Consider the following 24,675-nt stretch of genomic DNA (forward strand, 5'->3'; position numbering starts at 1 on the left):
CCTCAAGCCGTCCAACTCAGAGAAAATGTCACCAAATTGTGGAGAATCCACGGACCAACCCAAAACAATAGGATGCCGTTCGAAAAAGATGATATTCTCTGCAACGTGAATATTTCATCTTTCTAAATGGTTTATTGGTAATTACCCCCTACAGGAGTCATAGATGTTGACTGTGTTCCAGCAGATAGCAGTGGTCTCTCTCCTCCATTTGGAATATCATCTGCCAAAAATGATTTGTTGAATGGATTTTCTCTTTGCTGAAAAATAATTTTTGCAATCATTTAAGGTTTGTGACTCATTTAACAGACACATTTTTTGTTAAAAACAGAAACATAGAAGAAATGTATCAAATGGTGGTGACAGCAGCACAAATTCAGTTTGGTTACAGATAAATTGTTTGCTAATACCTAAGAGTCCAACTAGATTAAAAGTATTATCAGCTCAATTCTTTAGAAATGGAGAAGGTGCAGAAGATGCATTTAAGGGAAAGCTAGATAAGCACATGAGGGAGAAAGGAATAGAAGGGTATCCTGCTACGGTTAGATGAAGTAGGGAGGGAGGAGGCTCTTGTGGAGCATGAACGCCGGCATAGAACAGTTGGGCTGAATGGCCTATTTCTATGCTGTAGCTTTGGTGTAACTTGACGTAAGGGATTTACTGCAGCCATGGTCGAGAGTCCCGAAGGGTGTGTTGGTTACCTGATGCAAGGGTAAGGGATATCTTGATGCGGCTGGAAAGGAATATGGAAGGCGGAGGAGGGGGTGGGGGGGGGGGTAGAGGGGAAGATCCAGTTGTCGTAGTCCATGTTAGAACCAATGACATAGAAAAAAAAGGGAGGAGGTCCTGCTGAAGGAGTATCAGAAGTTAAGAGCTAAATTAGAAAATAGGACCTCAAGGGTGGTAATCTCAGGATTATTACCGTGAGTTACCTATAATTCCCTGGACTTGCTCTACCTCCCTTTTGTAATAGGTGAATAACACTAGCTGTCTACCAGTCCTCTGGTATATACACACACACATATATACATATACACACATACATATCTCCTCCCTAATTTCTTTTAATATTCGCGGATGCAATCCATCCGGACCAGGGGTCTTATCCTCCCTAAGTTTGATTAGTTTATCAATTATCTTCCCCCCCTTTCTATCTTAAATGTTTTTATATCTTTTTTGATCGCCTCTTCTCTCTCCTTCTAATGTCATGCCCACCTTGTTAGTCGCCCTAGTAAATACTGAAGCAAAGAAACGATTCAATATTTCTGCCATTTTGCTGTCATTACCTGTGAGTTTATCTTGTGCATCCCTTAGTGGCCCTATCCCTATTCTGATTTTTCTTTTGTTATTTATCTGCATGTAGAATATTTTTCTATTTCTTTTTATATTCCTTGATAATTTAATTTCGTAGTTCATCTTTGCTTTCCTAATTGTTTTTTTGACTTTTTTCCTAATCTCTTCGTATTCCCTTTTGTCATCCTCTCTATTATTGTCTGTGTAATTAGTGTATGCCTTTTTCTTTAGTTTCAATTTTACCCTTATCTGTTTATTCATCCATACGGTTTCATTAATGGCTAGAATAAATGTTCTTTATACATTATTCCAGGCACGTCACAATATTTTACCAAAATATCAGGGCAAGTGAAAACAATCTTGAGGATTTAGGGAGCTGGAACTCACATAGGAGGGTAATCCAAAATCTAGAAGCCAAAAAAAAATCTAAAGTAAAAAAGGTAAAAGAACCCAAAAGTGTAACACATCTCTCCTTCCTTCCAGTTGTCAAGATTAAAAATGACTACAAAATTACACACTTGCTATGACACAACATAAACATGAATGCAAATGCTTTAAGTTGGAGTAAGTGGGATTGCTTTGTAATTAAATAGGAACATAGGAACAGGAGTAGGCCATTCAGCCCCTCGTACCTGCTCCGCCATTTGATAAGATCATGGATGATCTGTGATCTAGCTCCATATACCTGCCTTTGGCCCATATCCCTTAATACCTTTGGTTGCCAAAAAGCTATCTATCTCACATTTAAATTTAGCAATTGAGCTAGTATCAATTGTCGTTTGCGGAAGAGAGTTCCAAACTTCTACAACCCTTTGTGTGTAGAAATGTTTTCTAATCTCACTCCTGAAAGGTCTGGCTCTAATTTTTAGACTCTGCCCCCTACTCCTAGAATCCCCAACCAGCGGAAATAGTTTCTCTCTATCCACCCTATCCGTTCCCCTTAATATCTTATAAACTTCGATCAGATCATCCCTTAACCTTCGAAACTCCAGAGAATACAACCCCAATTTGTGTAATCTCTCCTTGTAACTTAACCCTTGAAGTCCGGGTATCATTCTAGTAAACCTACGCTGCACTCCCTCCAAGGCCAATATGTCCTTCCGAAGGTGCGGTGCCCAGAACTGCTCACAGTACTCCAGGTGCGGTCTAACCAGGGTTTTGTATGGCTGCAGCATAACTTCTGCCCCCTTGTACTCTAGATATAAAGGCCAGCATTCCTGTAGCCTTCTTGATTATTTTATGCACCTGTTCATGACACTTCAATGATCTATGTACCTGAACCCCTAAGTCCCTTTGGACATCCACAGTTTTTAACTTTTTACCATTTAGAAAGTACCCTGTTCTATCATTTTTTGATCCAAAGTGGATGACCTCACATTTGTCTCCATTGAATTCCATTTGCCACAATTTTGCCCATTCACCTAATCTATCAATATCCCTTTGTAATTTTACATTTTCATCTACACTGCTTAAAATGCCACCAATCTTTGTGTCATCGGCAAATGAGACTTTCTATGCCTTCATCTAAGTCATTAATAAATATTGTGAATAATTGAGGCCCCAAGACAGATCCCTGCGGGACTCCACTAGTCACATCCTGCCAATGTGAATACTTACCCATTATCCCTACTCTCTGTCGCCTTTCACTCAGCCAATTTCCTAACCAAGTCCGTACTTTTCCCTCGATTCCATGGGCTTCTAACTTAGCTAACAGTCTCTTATGTGGGACCTTATCAAATGCCTTCTGGAAGTCCATATAAATAACATCCATTGACATTCCCCTGTCCACTACTTTAGTCACCTCTTCAAAAAATTCAATCAGGTTTGTCAGGCACGATCTACCTTTCACAAATCCATGCTGGCTCTCCCTGATTAACTGAAAATTCTCGAGGTGTTCAGTCACCCTATCCTTAATTATAGACTCCAGCAATTTCCCCACAACAGATGTTAGGCTAACTGGTCTATAATTCCCCGGTTTCCCTGTCTCTCCTTTCTTAAAAAGCGGAGTGACATGTGCAATTTTCCAATCCAGAGGGACAGTTCCTGAATCTAGAGAACTTTGAAAGATTATAGTTAGGATCAAATAAATCAAATAAATTTAGCACCACAAAATTATAACATTCTCAGTTTCATTGATTATAGATATTTTTATTTACCACACCCCCTTTGTCTGTTTTCGTGCAGCATCAAATCACACATTTACTAGAATGGTCATTTTACTTTGTAAACAAGAAAACTACTTTTGAATAATGATCACTTATATATTAATTTAAAATTTAAATTTACAGCAGTACTTGTAATGCAGATGTAAGGCCCTGTAAGAGAAGAACTTGGATTTATATTGCACCTTTCATTCCCTCAGCATGTTGCATAGCACTTCACGGCCACTGAATTACATTTGATGTGTAGTCACTGTTGTTATGCAGGCAAATGTGGACCCAATTTGAGCACAGCAAGAAGATAAATGACCAGTTAAATCTGTTTTGGTGGTGTTGGTTGAGGAATAAGTATTGGCAGGACCAATGGGAGACCTATCTTGCTCTTCTTCAAATAATGCCGTGCAATCCATTACATCCAACTAAACAGACAGACAAGGCCTTAGTTAACATCTCACATGAAATACAGCGTCTCCGACGGTACAGCACTCCTTCAGTGCTGCACTGAAGTGTCAGCCTAGATTATGCACTCAAAAGTCTTCGGCTCGAAAACAACAACCAACTGACTTGGAGGCAAAAGTGCAACCACAGAGCCAAAGCTGACACTATATAAAAGCATTCTGGAATGTAAAACGACTGACATATTTTTAAATTATTCTTTTGGGCATTTGTGGCTATCAAGCAGAACAATGATGGTGTTGAAATGTTGAATATTTCTGCTCTTCAGATGTAATGCAAGAGTTAGTTATTTACAGATCAGATACAATAGTGTTCCCTTAGCAAACTCAGATGAGGGCTTCATTCTAGTGTATAGGCTTCTCTCACATTTCCTACATTACAGATCTGGAGTGAGTAGTGCAGAATAACGAGCACTTTTATGACATGTTCTTCAGGATGAGACTGCTGACTCAGACCTGTTGCGGCCAAATGGAGAAGAATTTCATACCATCTGTCTGGGATGGAATTGGTTCCTTTCAACTCCCAGAAATGAATATTGAAATGTTCTGAACAGCCAGCTCCTCAGAAAGCATTTGAAATACCCGTCGATTACAATGCGCCATGCAGGTTTATTGCTGGGATCTTAATGGTCATTTCACATTTCAGTTTCTTTTGGGTGCATAACCTTACACTGATGTAATGTGCATCTCATTTTTTTTTAATCACATACTACATTTGAAGCGGAAGAGTCTGAGTCATTATGATGAAACATACCTTTCCTGGTGAAAGAGAGGTCTGCCTTGGTGTCTGTTGCTGTTGTTCAGGAGCTCTGTTATTTGTTTGTGAAGTTGCACTGAAAAGGGAAAAGTTTATGTATTATCAAAAAGCAGCCCATAAAATACCTATCTCACTGTCATTGTATAAAAAGTAACAATGTAATTCAATTTATTAAATTTTTCTAAAATGAGCTATCTAGTGTATTTTTGTTAAACATTTCCTCCTCCCAATTTTTTTCCTCTCCTGAAGTCAATTATTTTTGCTGGTATATGGTTTCATGGACACCTACTGCCCTCCAATTCCATGTCCAAATAACCATTCTTCAGGAATGAGTACAAACAGCGTCATTAGGATAGTCAACCATATAAGGCATCACATCAGAGCTTGATCCAGTCCTCACTCAACAACCACTCCAGTGAGCACTCTCCAGTGGCTGGAGTCATACCTAGCACAAAGGAAGATAGTAGTGGTTGTTGGAGGCCAATCATCTCAGCCCCAGGACAATGCTGCAGGAGTTCCTCAGGGCAGTGTCCTAGGCCCAACCATCTTCAGCTGCTTCATCAATGACCTTCTCTCCATAAGGTCAGAAATGGGGATGTTCACTGATGATTGCACAGTGTTCAGTTCCAATCACTACCCCTCAGATAATGAAGCAGTCCATGCCTGCATGCAGCAAGACCTGGACAACATCCAGGCTTGGGCTGATAAGTGGCAAGTAACATTCACGCCAGACAAGTGCCAGGCAATGACCATCTCCAACAAGAGAGAGTCTAACCACCTCCCCTTGACATTCAACGGCATTACCATCGCCGAATCCCCCACCATCAACATCCTGGGGGTCACCATTGACCAGAAAATTAACTGGACCACCCACATAAATACTGTGGCTACAAGAGCAGGTCAGAGGCTGGGTATTCTGCGGCGAGTGACTCACCTCCTGACTCCCCAAAGCCTTTCCACCGTCTACAAGGCACAAGTCAGGAGTGTGATGGAATATTCTCCACTTGCCTGGATGAGTGCAGCTCCAACAACACTCAAGAAGCTCGACACCATCCAGGACAAAGCAGCCCGCTTGATTGGCACCCCATCCCCCACCCTAACACACCATCCCAACTTGGAAATATATCGCCGTTCCTTCATCGTCACTGGGTCAAAATCCTGGAACTCCCTAACTAACGGCACCGTGGGAGAACCTTCACCATAAGGACTGCAGCGGTTCAAGAAGGCGGCTCACCACCACCTTCTCCGGGGCAATTAGGGATGGGCAATAAATGCTGGCCTTGCCAGCGATGCCCACATCCCATGAACGAATAAAAAAAAACTTTCCAACAGAGGTGACATTATGGTTGAACAAAGTGGTTTCAGGCATAAAAAAAAGGAAAAAAAAACCCTCGTCAATTCCTGCAATGCACAAGTCATCCCACTATGCTTGAAAGTTCTGAAAATAGATATGAAAATGTGACTTATATGATGAATTTTAGAGCATTCCTCATTTGCATTTGGTCCGTAAAAATCTTGTTTGCTGGAGTTATTTGCTTAAATACTGAGCCATAAGATCATATCCTCGACTAACAATAAGCTCACCTGATTTGTTGGGAAAGCAGGCAAACATTACCTAACTAAAGTTTGCAATTATTGTCCAATAAAGCTTAAAGCTCACAGGTTGCCATTTCTAAGATCTGTGCATCAGTGTGAAAGGCCACAGAAAAAGACAAAACTAGTGCAGCCTCAAATCCCTCACATGCCACGTGGCATGCCCATTAAAAAACAACCTTTGGTTACAAAAGACGTCTAACTAGTCTCAAATGTATTATATATTCAATGCAAAAATGTCTTTTATAGATTAACCAGTTGTATTCTGTGTTGTACTATGGTACATTGCAGCATACCCACAAAGTAATGCCAAGGTGCGCTGTAACCCTTTTAAAGAACATTAACGTTGTCAAAAATTGGTTCACACTTGATAAGTGCCTGTTTACCACTGATTTATCACAAATAAAAACAAACACACTATAAAAAGCAGCACTTAAAGAGGACATTGGAAACTAAAGAACACATCATATTATGCACATAGCACAGTTGCCAACTACTGATGTGGAAAATGGTCCCATTGAAGCACATAACAGACAGTATAATGCCCATTACCTAGTTTTTGAACCACAGATTCTTGTTTCAGATTTGTCGGAATAATGAATTTGTAAGAAAATTCAATTATGCTAGAGTTGATTCAGATCAACTATTCCCACCCTGAAAAGTTCACATTATGCAGAAGCTTAAAGTGTTCATACTATTTTGTGCCATTATTAATGTCTATCATTAGCCTCAAGTAGGCACATTCACCTGGACATGTTTTCACACAATTTTGGTGCTTCATTGGGTTCCACACTTCTTCTTGCAGAGGTAGAGATCTGGAAAACTGACATGAAACTGACTAGACACAAGACCCACTTACAAGTTCAATATAAGTAGTTAGATGAACACATCTTCAGCAAGAAACCTTAGTTGTATTTTTAAAGCAATACGTTTAGGGTTAGAATTAATTTTATAGTTATACTTTTCTATTACTTCTCTTCAACCTCTATAAACGTAATGAAATAAGTTTGACTATTCTAGATTCAAATGATTTTTTAAAAAGTTTTAAAATACATAACTGAGGCTGTTTTATAGGTTGTTTTAAGGTCTAACAGACAAGTTATCCTAAATTATCCCACTTGCATCCTGATCACAAGCGCATTTTGTCTTGGCTTACAAGCAACCCCTGCTGCTCGCTGTGATGGGTATATAGAGGAATTTCAAATGAATTCACTAAGCAAGTACATGCCATTATTCCACATTGTAATGTCAAGGCCTTTGAGAATTTAAAGAGTCCTACTGGATCCTACTACAAATCCGGGCAGATTTACAGCTTACTTTTATTTGTACTAAACCATTGGAAAAGTCAAACTAATTTTTCAATACATCCTAGAAATCATTTTTGAAAAAAAAATGAAATACAGCACCTCACTGACACTTTTTTATATATAAAAGACATGTTAAACTAGCCCAGGAATTGCTTGTTCAGCAGACCTAAATCATTAACACAATATCCTAACTGCTTAGTAGCTCATCTTGTTGCACCATATTCAATATTGAAATGGGCTTTAAGCTCGAATAAATCAGAGAGCTTTTTCCCCCCACTATACCTCCCAACAATAGTCTCTTCAATAGACCAACACAAGTCCACCAGGCAAAAAGATACTTCGGTCTCTTTGTACATCTTACAGTATATAGCTTAATGCAGTATATTTGAAACAATACTTCAAAGTGGGGGAGGAATTTTTGAAATGTTTTCAGGATAACTTTCTTAACCAGTACGTTTCTGGTCCAATGAGGAGGGAGGCATTGGTGGACTTGGTTCTAGGGAATGAGGTGGGCCAAGTAGAGCAAGTGTCAGTGGGAGAGCATTTAGGGAGAAGCGATCATAATGTCATGAGGTTTGGAAGAGCTATGGAAAAGGACACGGACCACACTAAAGTAAAAATACTCAATTGGAGGAGGGCCAATTTCAATGGGATGAGAACAGATCTGGCCCGGGAAAACTGGAATCAAAGATTGGCAGGCAAAACTGTAATTGAACAGTGGGCGGCCTTTAAGGAGGAGATGGTTCGGGTACAGTCTAGGCACATTCCCATGAGGCAGAAAGGTAGGGCAACTAAAGCCAGAGCTCCCTGGATGACAAAAGAGATAGTGAGTAAGATTAAACTGAAAAAAGGGGCGTATGACAGATATCAGGTTGATAGCGCAAGTGAGAACCAGGCAGAATATAGAAAATTCAGAGGGGAAGTGAAAAAGGAAATAAGAGGGGCAAAGAGAGAGTATGAGAATAGACTGGCAGCCAACATGAAAGGGAATCCAAAAGTCTTCTACAGGCATGTAAACAGGTAGCAAGAGGAGGGGTGGGGCTGATTAGAGACCATAAAGGAGATCTACTCATTGAGGCAGAGGGGATGGATGAGGTACTAAATGAGTACTTTGCATCTGTCTTTACCAAGGAAGAAGATGCTGCCACAGTTTTGATAAAGGAAGATATAGTTGAGATACTGGATGGGCTAAAAATTCATGAAGAGATACTTGAAAGGCTAGCTGTACTTAAAGTAGATAAATCACCCGGTCCAGATGGGGTGCATCCAAGGTTGCTGAGGGAAATAAGGGTGGAAATTGCGGAGGTACTGGCCATAATCTTCCAAACATCCGTAAATACGGGGGTGGTGCCAGTGAACTGAAGAATTGCAAATGTTACACCCTTGTTCAAAAAATGGTGTAAGGATAAACCCAGCAACTATAGGCCAGTCAGTTTAACCTCAGTGGTGGGGAAACTTCTAGAAACGATAAGCCGGGACAGAATTAACAGTCACTTAGATGAGGGTGGATTGATTAGGGAAAGCCAGCATGGATTTGTTAAAGGCAAATCGGCTATAACTAACCTGATAGAGTTTTTTGATGAGGTAACAGAGAGGGTAGATGAGGGCAATGCAGTTGATGTGGTATATATGGACTTTCAAAAGGAGTTTGATAAAGAGCCGCGCGGTAGGCTTATCATCAAGATTGCGGTCCATGGAATAAAGGGGGCAGTAGCAACTTGGATACAATATTGGCTAAGGGACAGGAAACAGGGAGTAGTGGTGAACGGTTGTTTTTCGGACTGGAGGGAGGTGCACGATGGTGTTCCCCAGGGGTCAATGCTGGGACCACTGTTTTTCTTGATATATATTAATGACTTGGACTTGGACTTGGGTGTACAGGGCACAATTTCAAAATTTGCAGATGACACAAAACTTGGAAGGGTAGTAAACAGTGAGGAGGATAGTAACAGAGTTCAAGAGGATATAGACAGGCTGGTGGCATGGGCGAACACATGGCAGATGAAATTTAATTCAGAAAAATGTGAAGTGATACATTTCAGTAGGAAGAACAAGGAGAGGCAATATAAGCTAGCAGGCACAACTCAAAGAGGCACAAGAACAGAGAGATCTGGGGGTATATGTGCACAAATTGTTGCAAGTGGCAGGGCAGGTTGAAAAAGTGGGTAAAAAAGCATATGGGATCCTGGGCTTTATAAATAGAAGCACAGAGCATAAAATTATGGAAGTCACGATGAACCTTTATAAAACACTGATTCGGCCACAACTGGAATATTGTGTCCAGTTCTGGGCACCGCACTTTAGGAAAGATGTGAAGGCCTTAGAGAGGGTGCAGAAGAGATTGACTAGAATGATTCCAGGGATGAGGGACTTCAGTTACCTGGATAGACTGGAGAAGCTGGGGTTGTTCTCCTTAGAACAGAGAAGGTTGCCAGGAGATTTGATAAAGGTATTCAAAATCATGAAGGGTCTAGACAGAGTAGATAGAGAGAAACTGTTCCCATTGGTGGAAGGTTCAAGGACCAGAGGACATAGATTTAAGGCGATTGGCAAAAGAACCAAAGGTGACAGTAGGAATTTTTTTTTTTACATAGCAATTGGTTAGGTTCTGGTATGCACTGCCCAAGGGGGTGGTGGAGGTAGATTCAATCATGGCCTTCAAAAGCAAAGTGGATAAGTAGTTGAAAGGAAGAAATTTGCAGGGCTACAGGAAAAGGGCCGGAGAGTGCAACTAAGTGGATTGCTCTTGCATAGAGCCGGCATGGACTCGATTGGCCGAATGGCCTCCTTGCATGCTGTAGCCTTTCTATGATTCTATTTCGCATCGATATGCTGCCCCTCAGCGACATCATCTGAAAATACAATTTCAGGTTCCACATGTACGCTGACGACAGCCAGCTCTACCTCACCACCACCTCTCTCGACACCTCCAATGTCTCTGATTTGTCATTGTCACACTGCTTGTCCGACATCTAGTACTGGATGAGCAAAAATTTCCTCCAACTAACTCTTGGGAAGTCTGTAGCCACTGCCTTCGGTCCCCGCCACAAACTCCATTCCGTAACCACCGACTCCATCCCTCTCCCTGGCCACTGGTGTGTGAAGCCTCTTTTTTAAAAATTCGTTCAAGGAATGTGTGCGTCGCTGGCAAGGCCAGCATTTATTGCCCATCCCTAATTGCCCTCGAGAAGGTGGTGGTGAGCCGCCTTCTTGAACTGCTGCAGTCCGTGTGGTGAAGGTTCTCCCACAGTGCTGATAGGTAGGGAGTGCCAGGATTTTGACCCAGCGACGATGAAGGAACGACAATATATTTCCAAGTCGGGATGGTGTGTGACTTGGAGGGGAACGTGCAGGTGATGTTGTTCCCATGTGCCTGCTGCCATTGCCATTCTAGGTGGTAGAGATCGTGGGTTTGGGAGGTGCTGTCGAAGAAGCCTTGGTGAGTTGCTGCAGTGCATCCTGTGGATGGTACACACTGCAGCCACGGTGCATCGGTGGTGAAGGGAGTGAATGTTTATGGTGGTGGATGGGGTGCCAATCAAGTAGGTTGCTTTGTCGTGGATGGTGTTGAGCTTCTTGAGTGTTGTTGGAGTTGCACTCATGCAGGCAAGTGGAGAGTATTCCATCACACTCCTGACTTGTGCCTTGTAGATGATGGAAAGGCTTTGGGGAGTCAGGAGGTGAGTCACTCACCGCAGAATACCCAGCCTCTGACCTGCTCTTGTAGCCACAGTATTTATGTGGCTGGTCCAGTTAAGTTTCTGGTCAATGGTGACCCCCTAGATGTTGATGGTGGGGGATTTGGCGATGGTAATGCCGTTGAATGTCAAGGGGAGGTGGTTAGACTCTCTCTTGTTGGAGATGGGCATTGCCTGGCACTTGTCTGGAGCGAATGTTACTTGCCACTTATCAGCCCAAGCCTGGATGTTGTCCTGGTCTTGCTGCATGCAGGCATGGACTGCTTCATTATCTGAGGGGTTGCGAATGGAACTGAACACTGTGCAATCATCAGCGAACACCCCCATTTCCGACCTTATGATGGAGGTCTTTGTTTGAGGCTAAACCAGACCGTTCGCAACCTTGGCATCCAGTTTGACTGAGATAAGCTTCCGACCACACATCCGCTCCATCACCAAGACCGCCTACTTCCACCTCTGCAACATCGCCTGTCTCCGCCCCTGCCTCAGCGCATCTGCTGCTGAAACCCTCATCCATGCCTTTGTTACCTCTAAACTTGACTATTCCAATGCTCTCCTGGTCGGACTCCCATCTTCCACCCTCTATAAACCTGAGCTCATCCAAAACTCTGCTGCCTGTATCCGAACACGCACCAAGTCCAGTACTCCCATAACCTCTGTACTCACTGACCTGGTTTTCAAATCCCTCCATGGCCTCGCCTCTCCCTAATTCTGTAACCTTCTTCAGCCCTACAACCGTCCGAGATCTCTGCGTTCCTCCAATTCTTGCCGCTTGCGCATCCCCGATTTCAATCACTCCACCATTGGCGGCTGTGCCTTCAGCTGCCTAGGCCCTAAATTCTGGAATTCCCTTCCTAAACCTCTCTGCCTCGCTACCTCGCTCTCCTCCTTTAAGACGCTTCTTAAAACCTACCTCTTTGACCAAGCTTTTGGTCACGTCCTAATATCTCATGTGGCTCGGTGTCAAACTTTGTTTGATTACACTCCTGTGATGCTGTATATATGCGAATTGTTATTGTTGTTATACAAATTATAAAACAGTATTGGAGAATGGAACACGTTTTAGGTGCCCAGTGTCAGCGTCCAGTACACTTGGGATAGTTAGATTAAAGTCAGCTGCAAAGTAAATCTCCGTCTATTCTATCCCACTCCAATGTGGCTTGCTAACTTAATAATAAATTAGGAGCCATTTCGTTCAGTGCATTTGCATCCACTATCTAGTTAGAGCTCAAGCACCTCCTTTGGTGAAGTAACGGAAAGGGTTGATGAAGGTAGAGAGGTTGATGTTGTGTATATGGCCTTTCAAAAGGCATTTGATAAAGAACCACATAATAGACTTATTAGCAAAATTGAAGCCCATGGGATTAAAGGCGCAGCGGCAGCATGGATACAAAATTGGCTAAAAGAAAGAAAGCAGAGAGTAGTGGTGAACAGTTGTTTTTCAGACCGGAGGGAATTATACAGTGGTGTCCCCCAGGGGTCGGTAACAGGACCACTGCTCTTTTTGATATATGTTAATGACCTGGGCTTGGGTATACAGGGCATAATTTCAAAGTTTGCAGATGACACGAAGCTTGGAAATGTAGTAATCAATGTGGAGGAAAGTAACAGACTTGAGGAGAACATAGACAGACTGGTGAAATGGGCAGACACATGGCACATGAAATTTAACACAGAGAAGCGTGAAGTAATACATTTTGGTAGGAAAAATGAGGAGAGGCAATATAAACTAAATGGTGCAGGAACAGAGACCTGGGGGTTTATGTGCACAAATCTTTGATGGTGGCAAGACAAGTTGAGAAGACTATTAAAAAAGCATACATGATCCTTGGCTTTATAAACAGAGGCATAAAGTACAAAAGCAAGGAAGTTATGCTAGACCTTTATTAATCACTGGTTAGGCCATAGCTGGGGTATTGTGTCCAATTTTCGGCACCACACTTTAGGAAGGATTTCAAGGCCATAGAGAGGGAGCAGAGGAGATTTACTAGAATGGTACCAGGGATGCGGGATTCAGTTACATGGAGAGGCTAGAGAAACTGGGATTGTTCTCCTTAGAGTAGAGAAGGTTAAGGGGAAATTTAATAGCGGTGTTCAAAATCATGAAGGGTTCTGATTCAGTAAATAAGGAGAAACTGTTTCCAGAGGCAGAAGGGTCAGAACCAGAGGACAAAGATTTAAGGTAATTGGCAAGAGGACCAGAAGCGAGATGAGGAGAAATGTTTTTATGCAGCAAGTTATGATGATCTGGAATGCAATGCCTGAAAGGGTGGTGAAAGCAGATTCAAGAATAACTTTCAAAAACGAATTGGATAAATACTTGAAGGGTAAAAATTTGCAAGGTTATGAGGATAGGGCTGGGGAGCGGGACTAATTGGATGGCTCGTTCAAAGAGCCAGCACAGGCACAATGGGCCAAATGGCCTCCTTCTGTGTTGCATCATTCTATGCTTCTATCTCCTGTAGGGCCTTTACACCAACAAAGGGAACAGAGTTTCATCCAGTCAGTCTGGGTTGACTTTAGTCACATCCCAAATAAAAGCAACACTGTGCAAACCGCTGCTTCCCTCCCCTAGCTCCCATTAATAAAATATTTAAATTTGCCAATATTTTTTGCACATTCACTCTCACTTCAAAACAATGACGTTTACCGTGTGTGCTGTGTACCTTCAGTACTTGACCTGTACAGTACACTCACTTTTACTCAAACATACCAGCTTGTTCTGGTCTCAAGAAACCCAACCCAAAAATCTGTCAAGTTCTTTGTGATAATGATTCCTATATATACTTAGCAGTCAACTGACAATAGATTTCAGCCAGCACTCCACCTAAACAAAAATCCTGCTGAGATAATATATACCTCTAGCTTAAAAACTCAATTAACCCATCGCAACTCTCTTGAAATATCAGTTTTCATTAAAAATTCTGTTTTATACAGTTCTGAAATAAGCAAGTTATTTACACAGTCTCCAATTTAAACATCTAGTCACAATTATTTCAATATGCTCCAAAAGTGCAACTTTATTGCCATTTTGTGCAAATCGCCATTTTCCAAAATGTGACTTTTTTTTTGAAAACTCATTTCTCTGACAATCTTTCTCTCCCCCCGACCACCCCCCCCCAAAAAAAAACACTGGGCTGATACTGCTCATTACCACCCACTAAGAGGTCTGATTTGACTCACCCTTTGATTTTCCCTCCATGTGGGAAAGAATTCAGGAGCCTGGATTTCTCTCCTGTTGGCTGGTTAGCGGTGGAGCAGGAATACTGCCTGCCAATGTGAATTCACCGCTAACCCGTAGGAACATAGGAATTGTTAAGACGATAGAAGACACAGTACTCTGTAACTATTTGTTTACTTTTTTGATCTCCAAAGGAAACCAACCAAACCCCAGAATATTCTTCCACCCCACAACTCCACCATTGAATCCTGGCCTGTTGTTCTCAACAATAACCACCACCCACCAGTACCCCCTCCCCCACAGCCATGTTAGTCTTCCAAAATGCTGGACTTCAGAGGGGTGGGATATAAGTTCTCACCCTGCAACTCCTCACATGGCAAGTTTCCCATTTGCAACAGCACTTCTTCACATTGAGTGAATAAATTTAAAAACATCAATAACCAAACAGGGCGAATCATTCCCCAAGTACACTCACATACCTGCTAGCAAAGCAAAACTGTCCGTCCTCTTAGGCAGGGAATAGTACAAGACTTGGAGATAGGAGAACTGGAATATGGGATAAATAACCCCTTACTCTGACATCAGTATTGGGAAAATGCTAGAATCTATTATTAAAGACGTAGTAACAGGGCACTTAGAAAATCATAATATGATTAAGCATAGTCAACATGTTTCTATGAAAGGGAAATCACGTTTGACAAATCTATTAGAGTTTTTTGAGGATGCAACTAGCAGGGTGGATAAAGGGGAACCAGTGGATGTAGTATATTTGGATTTTTAAAAGGCATTCGATAAGGTACCACACAAGAGTTTTTTCCCCCAGATGTGGGCTCATGGGATTGGAGGTAATATATTAGCATGGATTGAGGATTGGTTAACGGACAGAAAACAGAGAGTAGGAATAAACAGGTCATTTTCGGGTTGGCAGGTTATGAGTAGTGAGGTGCTGCAGGGATTGGTGGTTGGGCCTCAGCTATTTACAATCTATATTAATGACTCAGATGAAGGGACAGAGTGTAACGTATCCATGTTTGCTGACAATACAAAGCTAGGTGGAAAGCAAGCTGTGAGGAGGATGCAAAGAGTCTGCAAAGGGATTTCAACAGCTTAAGTGAGTGGGCAAGAAGGTGGCAGATGGAGTATAATGTGAGGTTATTCATTTTGGTAGGAAAAATAGAAAAATGGAATAATTTTAAATGATGAGAAACCATTAAATGTTGGTGTTCAGAGGGATTTGGGTGTCCTTGTACAAGAAACACAGAACGTTAACATGCAGGTACAGCAAGTAAATTTTTAATAAAAATTTGTTCATGGGCATCGCTGGCAAGGTCAGCATTTATTGCCCATCCCTAATTGTCCTTGAGAAGGTGGTGGTGAGCTGCCTTCTTGAACCGCGGCAGTCCGTGAGGTGAAGGATCTGCCACAGTGCTGTTAGGAAGGGAGTTCCAGGATTTTGACCCAGCGACGATAAAGGAACGGCGATATATTTCCAAGTCGGGATGGTGTGTGACTTGGAGGGGAACGTGCAGGTGGTGTTGTTCCCATGTGCCTGCTGCCATTGTCCTTCTAGGTGGTAGAGATCGTGGGTTTGGGAGGTGCTGTCGAAGAAGCCTTGGCGAGTTGCTGCAGTGCATCCTGTGGATGATACACACTGCAGCCACAGTGGTGAAGGGAGTGAATGTTTAGGATGGTGGATGGGGTGCCAATCAAGCGGGCTGCTTTGTCCTGGATGGTGTCGAGCTTCTTGAGTGTTGTTGGAGCTGCACTCATCCAGGCAGGTGGAGAGTATTCCATCACACTCCTGACTTGTGCCTTGTAGATGGTGGAAAGGCTTTGGGGAGGCAGGAGGTGAGTCACTCACTGCAGAATACCCAGCCTCTGACCTGCTCTTGTACCACAGTATTTATGTGGCTGGACCAGTTAAGTTTCAGGTCAATGGTGACCCCCTGGATGTTGATGGTGGGGATTCAGCGATGGTAATGCTGTTGAATGTCAAGGGGAGGTGGTTAGATACTCTCTTGTTGGAGATGGTCATTGCCTGGCACTTGTCTAGAGCGAATGTTACTTGCCATTTATCAGCCAAAGCCTGGATGTTGTCCAGGTCTTGCTGGATGCGGGCACGGACTGCTTCATTATTTGAGGGGTTGCGAATGGAACTGAACACTGTGCAATCATCAGCGAACATCCCCATTTCTGACCTTATGATGGAGGGAAGGTCATTGATGGAGCAGCTGAAAATGGTTGGGCCTAGGACACTGCCCTGAGGAACTCCTGCAGCAATGTCCTGGGGCTGAGATGATTGGCCTCCAAAAACCACTACCATCTTCCTTTGTGCTAGGTACGAGTCCAGCCATTGGAGAGTTTTCCCCCTGATTCCCATTGACTTCAATTTTAACTAGGGCTCCTTGATGCCACACTCGTTCAAATGCTGCCTTGATGTCAAGTGCAGTTATGAAGGCAAATGGTATATTGGCCTATATTGTGAGGGGGTTGGAGTACAAGAGTAAGGAAGTCTTGCTACAATGGTACAGGGCTTTGGTGAGACCAACCACACCTAGAGCACTGTGTGCAATTTTAGTCATAGAGTCATAGAGTTATACAGCACGGATAGAGGCCCTTCGGCCAATCGTGTCCGCGCCGGCCATCAAGCCCAGTCTAATCTAATCCCATATTCCAGCATTTGGTCCGTAGCCTTGTATGCTATGGCATTTCAAGTGCTCATCCAAATGCTTCTTGAATGTTGTGAGGGTTCCTGCCTCCACAACCCTCTCAGGCAGTGAGTTCCAGACTCCAACCACCCTCTGGGTGAAAAAGTTCTTTCTCAAATCCCCTCTAAACCTCCCGCCTTTTACCTTGAATCTATGCCCCCTTGTTATGGAACTCTCAACGAAGGGAAAAAGCTCCTTAGTATCCATCCTATCTATGCCCCTCATAATTTTGTACACCTCAATCATGTCCCCTCTCAGCCTCCTCTGCTCCAAGGAAAACAAACCCAATCTTCCCAGTCTCTCTTCATAGCTGAAGCGCTCCAGCCCTGGTAACATCCTGGTGAATCTCCTCTGCACCCTCTCCAAAGCGATCACATCCTTCCTGTAGTGTGGCGACTAGAACTGCACACAGTACTCCAGCTGTGGCCTAACCAGTGTTTTATACAGCTCCATCATAACCTCCTTGCTCTTATATTCTATGCCTCGGCTAATAAAGGCAAGTATCCCATATGCCTTCTTTACCACCTTGTCTACCTGTTCCGCCGCCTTCAGGGATCTGTGAACTTGCACACCAAGATCCCTCTGACCCTCTGTCTTGCCTGGGGTCCTCCCATTCATTGTGTATTCCCTTGCCTTGTTAGTCCCTCCAAAGTGCATCACCTCGCACTTTTCCGGGTTAAATTCCATTTGCCACTGTTCCGCCCATCTGACCAACCCATCTATATCGTCCTGCAGACTGAGGCTATCCTCCTCGCTATTTACCACCCTACCAATTTTTGTATCATCAGCGAACTTACTGATCATACCTTTTACATTCATATCCAAGTCATTAATGTAGACCACAAACAGCAAGGGACCCAGCACCGATCCCTGTGGTACCCCACTGGCCACAGGCTTCCAGTCACAAAAACAACCTTCGACCATCACCCTCTGCCTTCTGCCACTAAGCCAGTTTTGTATCCAAAGTGCCAAGGCACCCTGGACTCCATGGGCTCGTACCTTCTTGACCAGTCTCCTGTGGGGGACTTTATCGAAGGCCTTACTGAAATCCATGTATACCACATCCACTGCGTTACCCTCATCCACACGCCTAGTCACCCCCTCAAAAAATTCAATCAAATTAGTCAGACATGATCTTCCCTTGACAAAGCCATGTTGACTATCCCTGATTAATCCTTGCTTCTCCAAGTGGAGACTAATTTTGTCCTTCAGAATTTTTTCCAATAATTTTCCTACCACTGATGTTAGGCTCACTGGCCTCTAGTTCCCCGGTTTTTCCCTACTCCCCTTCTTGAATAATGGTACTACATTAGCGGTTCTCCAGTCCTCTGGCACATCCCCTGTGGCCAGAGAGGTTCTGAATATATGTGTTAGAGCCCCCGCAATCTCCTCCTTTGCCTCACACAGTCGCCTGGGATACATTTCATCCGGGCCTGGGGATTTATCCATTTTTAGGCCTGCTAAAACCGCCAATACCTCCTCCCGCTCGATGTTAATATGTTCGAGTATATCACAGTCCCCCTGTCGTATTTCTATGTCTACGTCGTCCTTCTCCATAGTGAAAACAGATGCAAAAAATTCATTTAGAACCCCTCCTACATCTGCCGGCTCCACACACAGATTGCCATTTTTGTCCCTAATGGGCCCTATTTTTTCCCTAGTCATCCTCTTACCCTTAATATACTTATAAAACATCTTAGGATTTTCCTTTATTTTGCTCGCCAGTGTTTTTTCATGGCCCCTCCTTGATCTCCTAATTTCCTTTTTAAGTATCCCCCTGCACTTTTTGTACTCCTCTAGGGCTTCCTCTGTCCTTAGCCTTTTGTATCTGCCAAAAGCCCTCCTTTTTTTGCTAATCCATTCTCGTATATCCCCTGACAACCAAGGTTCCCTGGAGTTCTTGGAACCACCCTTGACCTTTACGGGAACATGTTGCCATTGTATGGTCTCAATCTCCCTTCTGAAAGACTCCCATTGCTCCGATGCGGATTTTTCTACAAGCAGCTGATCCCAGTCCATTTTGGCCAGATCCTGCCTTATCCTATTAAAATCGGCCTTCCCCCAATTTAGAACCTTTATTTCCGGCCCCTCCCTGTCCTTTTCCATGACCACCTTAAATCTCACTGAATTATGGTCACTGTCACCAAAGTGCTCACCTACTAGCACTTCTTCCACTTGGCCGGCCACATTCCCTAGAATTAGGTCCAGTACCGCCCCCTCTCTTGTAGGACTTTCTACATGCTGGCTCAAAAAGCTCTCCTGGATGCACGTTAAGAATTTTGTACCCTCTAAGCATTTTACACTGAGTATCCCAGTTAATATTGGGGAAGTTGAAATCCCCCACTATTATTACCCTATTATTTGCACAATTTTCTGAGATTTGCCTACATATCTGTTCCTCTATCTCCCCCTGACTGTTTGGGGGCCTATAGTACACTCCCATCAAAGTGCTTGCCCCCTTTTTGTTTTTAAGCTCCACCCATATGGCCTCATTAGAGGAACCTGCGAATATATCATCCCTCCTTATGGCAGTAATTGATTCTTTAATTAATATTGCGACCCCCCCTCCTCTTATACCTCCCCCTCTGTCTCGCCTGAAGATTCTGTACCCCGGAATATTGAGCTGCCAGTCTTGCCCCTCCCTCAACCATGTCTCTGTGACAGCAACAATATCATACTCCCATGTGTTTATCAACACCTTCAGTTCATCCACCGTATTTGCAAGACTCCTTGCCTTAAAATAGATGCCATCCAGCCTTGCTCTTACATATTTGCCCTGTCTTCCAAGCTGACTTGTTTTTTTCTCAATATTTGGCTGCACATCACCCCCTATTGTAGCTCCACTCTGTATCCCATCCCCCTGCCAAGTTAGTTTAAACCCCCCCCAACAGTGCTCGCAAACCTCCCCGCAAGGATATTTGTCCCGCTCTGGTTCAGATGCAACCCGTCCAACTTGTACAAGTCCCACCTTCCCCAGAAGCAGGCCCAGTGATCCAGGAAACTGAAACCCTCCCTCCTACACCAACTCTTTAGCCACGCATTCATCTGTTCTATCCTCCTATTTCTATACTGCACTGGGAGTAATCCAGAGATTACAACCTTTGATCTCCTTACCTAAGGAAGGATATACTTGCCTTAGAGGCAGTGCAATGAAGGTTCACTAGATTGATTCCTGGGATGAGAGGGTTGTTCAATGAGGAAAGATTGAATAGAATGGGCCTGTACTCTCTGGAGTTTCGAAGAATGAGAGATGATCTCATTGAAACATATAAGATTCTAAGAGGGCTTGACAGGGTAGATGCTGAGAGGATATTTCCCCTGGCTGGAGAGTCTAGTACTAGGGCACACAGACTCAGGAGAAGGGGTTGGACATTTAGGAGTGAGTTGAGGAGGAATTTCTTCACTCAGAGGGTCGTGGATATTTGGAATTCTCTACCCCAGAGGGCGGTGGATGCTCAGTGATGGAGTATATTCAAGACCGAGATCGATAGATTTTTGAACTCTACGGGAATCAACAGATATGGGGATCAGACGGGAAAGTGGAATTGAGGCAGAAGATCGACCATGACCTTACTGAATGGCGGAGCAGGCTCGAGGGGCCATATGGTCTACTGCTCCAATTTCTTATGTTTCTCAAGTAATCACTTGTCCTGAAATCCAATTTCAAAATACCCTTTTAGCTGATTTTGAATATAAAATCTCAGCACAAGTTCAATTCAGACTCGCATTGCTTTTTTATTGTAGAAATCTTCAAGTGCACTTTTTGTTCAAAAACAATATTTTTGGCCTTCCACTGGGAACATCTACGTGATAAGGAGAAGTAGTAAAATAGAAATTTAAAAACTGAAGGTTAGCCACAGTTGCATCTCTCCACTTGCACATTTCCACCAGCTCTAGCGAAAGTAATTTGCATCCAACTGTAGACAATACCTTGTTTGAGGTTCTTCAGACTCTGGCTCTTGTAGGAGAACAGAAAGCTCAGGAGGTATAAAGACACTGCTCCCAGCATTATTCATGGAACTTTTGACTTTCTCCTTTAACTCCTTAGACTGGATACGTTCATCTGTGGATGAAGATTAGCATTTATTCAATGAAATATAATGGCAGTTTGGTGAGCAGTCAGCTCAGAATAAACACGTCAATGATCCCAGAATCCCCATTTACCATTATTCAGAATTCCTACTCAGATCACACATTACAGCCCAATTATTCATGTTTTGTTTGTTTGGAGAGTTGAATATTGTTATTTCAGCATGCAACAGATGTTTGGTACATCAATAGCTTCTTATAGCAAATCATATTTTGAATCGTAGGGAGGTTTAAATTTGGATTCAATTTCAAGCATCAGTGATTAAAAGGTGGAGACAAACTTTTTTTAAAAAGGAGTTGAAGAAATTCAAATCAAGCACAACATATTTCAACAAATTGGTTACAGACATTTCACGTTAAAAATTAAATGTTACATTTTTCCTCACCTTCTCCCCCACCCCCTACATAAGGAGTTCATAAAGCAGTTACAACAGATTGAGTTGCATTAATTTATTATCCAAATAATCATCCCAGTTGTTCGTGGGACCTTGCTGTGTACACACTGGCTACCACATTTCCCTACATTGCTACACTGACTACGCTTCAAAGAAAAAAATACTTTGGGACATCCTGAGGTCATGAAAGCTGCTCTATAAATTCAAGTTTGTTCTTTATTTCTTTCCCACTGGACTATTTCGGATTCAGAAGTGTATAGTGAGAAATTGTATGTGAAGTTTCAGTTGATTTCAGTGGATCAGAGACAAGAGATTGTTATCTACTTTGTTAATTGATCCCATGTGCCAACTGTTGAATACAAGGAATTAAACAGGGTTATTGTCTTGTAGCAGGTTATGCTCCTGCAACTGAGGAGCTTTTCTGCACCTGTTGATAGCAGGCTATTCAATCCTCCTTTCAGTCTATATTCGGACCCTTTTGGTCCTTTCTGAGCAACAACTCACGCTGATTTTTAAACTCCATTTCACTTAACTGTAGGTTTATAATGATCTTTGTTTTCTAGTAGTGTAAGCAATTGTTTTATGAATTGGTCAGAGAAACTTTGAAATCAGACAAAGCTACACAGCTGAACAGAACTCCCCATCCCACAAACCGAATTTATTCTTTCTCTTAAATGTACTCATTCTCTTTTTGGAGGTCACCTGCCATCCACCCTGGTTTCTCCACCTGGAGATGTGAAATAAATTTATCCACAACTTCCATCAGTGCTGTTTCATGATACATTATCAGGCAACGTGACTGGAGTTGTGCGAATGACACAACATTTGGTCAAAACTTTTTGAGGAAGTAACAAGGAGGGCCGATGAGGGTAGCACATTTAATGAAGTCTACAATGATTTTAGCAAGGTTTTTGACAAGGTCCCACATGGCAGACTGGTCAGAAAAGCAAAAGCCCATGGGATCCAAGGGAAAGTCGCAAGTTGGATCCAGAATTGGCTCAGTGGCAGGAAGGAAAGGGTAATGGTCGACGGGTGGTTTTGTGACTGGAAGGCTGTTTCTAGTGGGGTTCCGCAGGGCTCAGTACTAGGTCTTTTGCTTTTTGTGGCATGTATCAATGATTTAGACTTAAATGTAGGGGGCATGATTAAGACAAAAATTGGCCATGTGGTTGATAGTGAGGAAGAAAGCTGTAGACTGCAGGAAGATATCAATGGACTGGTCAGGTGGGCAGAAAAGTGGCAAATGGAATTCAATCCAGAGAACTGTGAGGAGGGCGTTTGGGGAGGGCAAACAAGGCAAGGGAATACACAATAAATTGGAGGATACTGAGAGGTGTAGAGGAACAGAGGGGCCTTGGAGTACATGTCCACAGATCCCTGAAGGTAGCAGGACAGGTAGATAAGGTGCTTAAGACGGCATAGTGGATACTTTCCTTTATTAGCCGAGGCATAGAATATAAGAGCAGGGAGGTTATGCTAGAACTGTAAAAAACATTAGTTCGGCCACAGCTTGAGTACTACATACAGTTCTGGTCTCCACATTACAAGATGTGATTGCACTAGAGACGGTACAGAGGAGATTTACGAGGCTGTTGCCAGGACTGGAGAATTTTAGCCATGAAGAAAGATTGGATAGGCTGGGGTTGTTTTCTTTGGACAGAGGAGACTGAGGGGAGATTTAATTGAGGTGTATAAAATTATGAGAAGCCTAGGCAGAGTGGATAGGAAGGACTTATTTCCCTTAGCAAAGGGGTCAATAACCAGGGGGCATAGATTTAAAGTAATTGGTAGAAGGATTAGCGGGAGTTGAGAAGAAATTTTTTCACCCATAGGGATGGGGGTCTGGAACTCACTGCCTGAAAGGATGGTAGAGGCAGAAATCATCATCCCATTTAAAAAGTACTTGGATATGCACATGAAGTGCTGTAACCTACAGGGCTACGGACCAAGAGCTGGAAAGTGGGATTAGCCTGGATAGCTCTTTTTCGGCCGGCACAGACATGATGGGCCGAATGGCCTCCTTCTGTGCCATAAATTTCTATGATTCTATGAAAATCTGGACTGTGGCCAAAATATTAAACACACATTAAATGGAACAAGTCCAATATAATCTTTTTGATCTTTATAAAAAACACTTTTTGATTTAGGAACATAGGAACAGGAGTAGGTCATTCAGCCCCTCGTGCCTGCTCCGCCATTTGATAAGATCATGGCTGATCTGTGATCTAACTCCATATACCTGCCTTTGGACCATATCCCTGAATACCTTTGGTTGCCAAAAAGCTATCTATGATTTAATTATAATAGTTATTTTTAGCATAACAGAACTTTGTAAAATTCAAGCATGAAAACTGTCAGGGTCTGGAGCAGGTCATTCACCTTAATACATAAAAAGAGAAAAGACTTCACTCTATATGTATTCTAAAAGCCAATATCCATCTTCAATTGCAATTACAGTACTTCTTTCACAGAAGCAAAACTAGGTTAATACACAAATCTGAACCCTAAATGGAGTCTCAGACAGAAATTTAATAACCATGGCCTAAGAGTAGCTGCTACTGTATTCAGACACAATCCTAATTTCAATCCCTTGTCATAAAATAAATTCCATTCGGATCAATAGGCAGGGGGTGTCATTTATTTTCTCACTCCGTTGTTCACCACATGGCGAGTGCTTGATCTCAGCTAGTTGTTGGCGGCGACTTTGGGAATAGGCACCAAAGCATTTTCTCGGGGACAAAAAAAAGACACAACTTGCTATTTGTACTGGCAGAGGTTTGGAAGGTCATCTGCCGCTCTCTGTTGAGGAATACTGTGGCTGTACCAGGGACCAGAGCCATAACCCACACATAGCCCCCCTTCCCCTCTATTGAATATAATTTTCTTGGGGGTTATAAAGCAAAGAAGGTGTCCAAACACAGCCAAACTAAAGGTTTTTAATCAATTAACCCAAAGAGGTGGTCATGTCCAATTGAGTGTATGTTGTGCACCTGTATATTGAAGTGCCAGCACGCGAATATAAGTGTAAAAGAGAGACGGACAG

The 24,675-nt window shown here is 42.8% G+C and overlaps 1 protein-coding gene across 6 annotated transcripts in view; it reads right to left on the reverse strand.

Moving 5' to 3' along the window:
- Window positions 1-24,675, reverse strand: part of sytl2a (synaptotagmin-like 2a) — a 156,596-nt gene that overhangs the window by 56,603 nt on the left and 75,318 nt on the right. For all 6 annotated transcript variants that reach the window (XM_067986277.1, XM_067986276.1, XM_067986275.1 and 3 more), the window contains exons 4-6: window positions 21,079-21,211; window positions 4,659-4,737; window positions 146-257 (exon numbers count right to left, since the gene is read on the reverse strand). In XM_067986277.1, coding sequence (XP_067842378.1) covers window positions 146-257; window positions 4,659-4,737; window positions 21,079-21,211 — 324 coding nt within the window. The remainder of the gene's footprint in view (window positions 1-145; window positions 258-4,658; window positions 4,738-21,078; window positions 21,212-24,675) is intronic.

The sequence above is a fragment of the Heptranchias perlo genome, chromosome 6, assembly GCF_035084215.1.
Source record: "Heptranchias perlo isolate sHepPer1 chromosome 6, sHepPer1.hap1, whole genome shotgun sequence".
NCBI classification, from domain to species: domain Eukaryota; kingdom Metazoa; phylum Chordata; class Chondrichthyes; order Hexanchiformes; family Hexanchidae; genus Heptranchias; species Heptranchias perlo.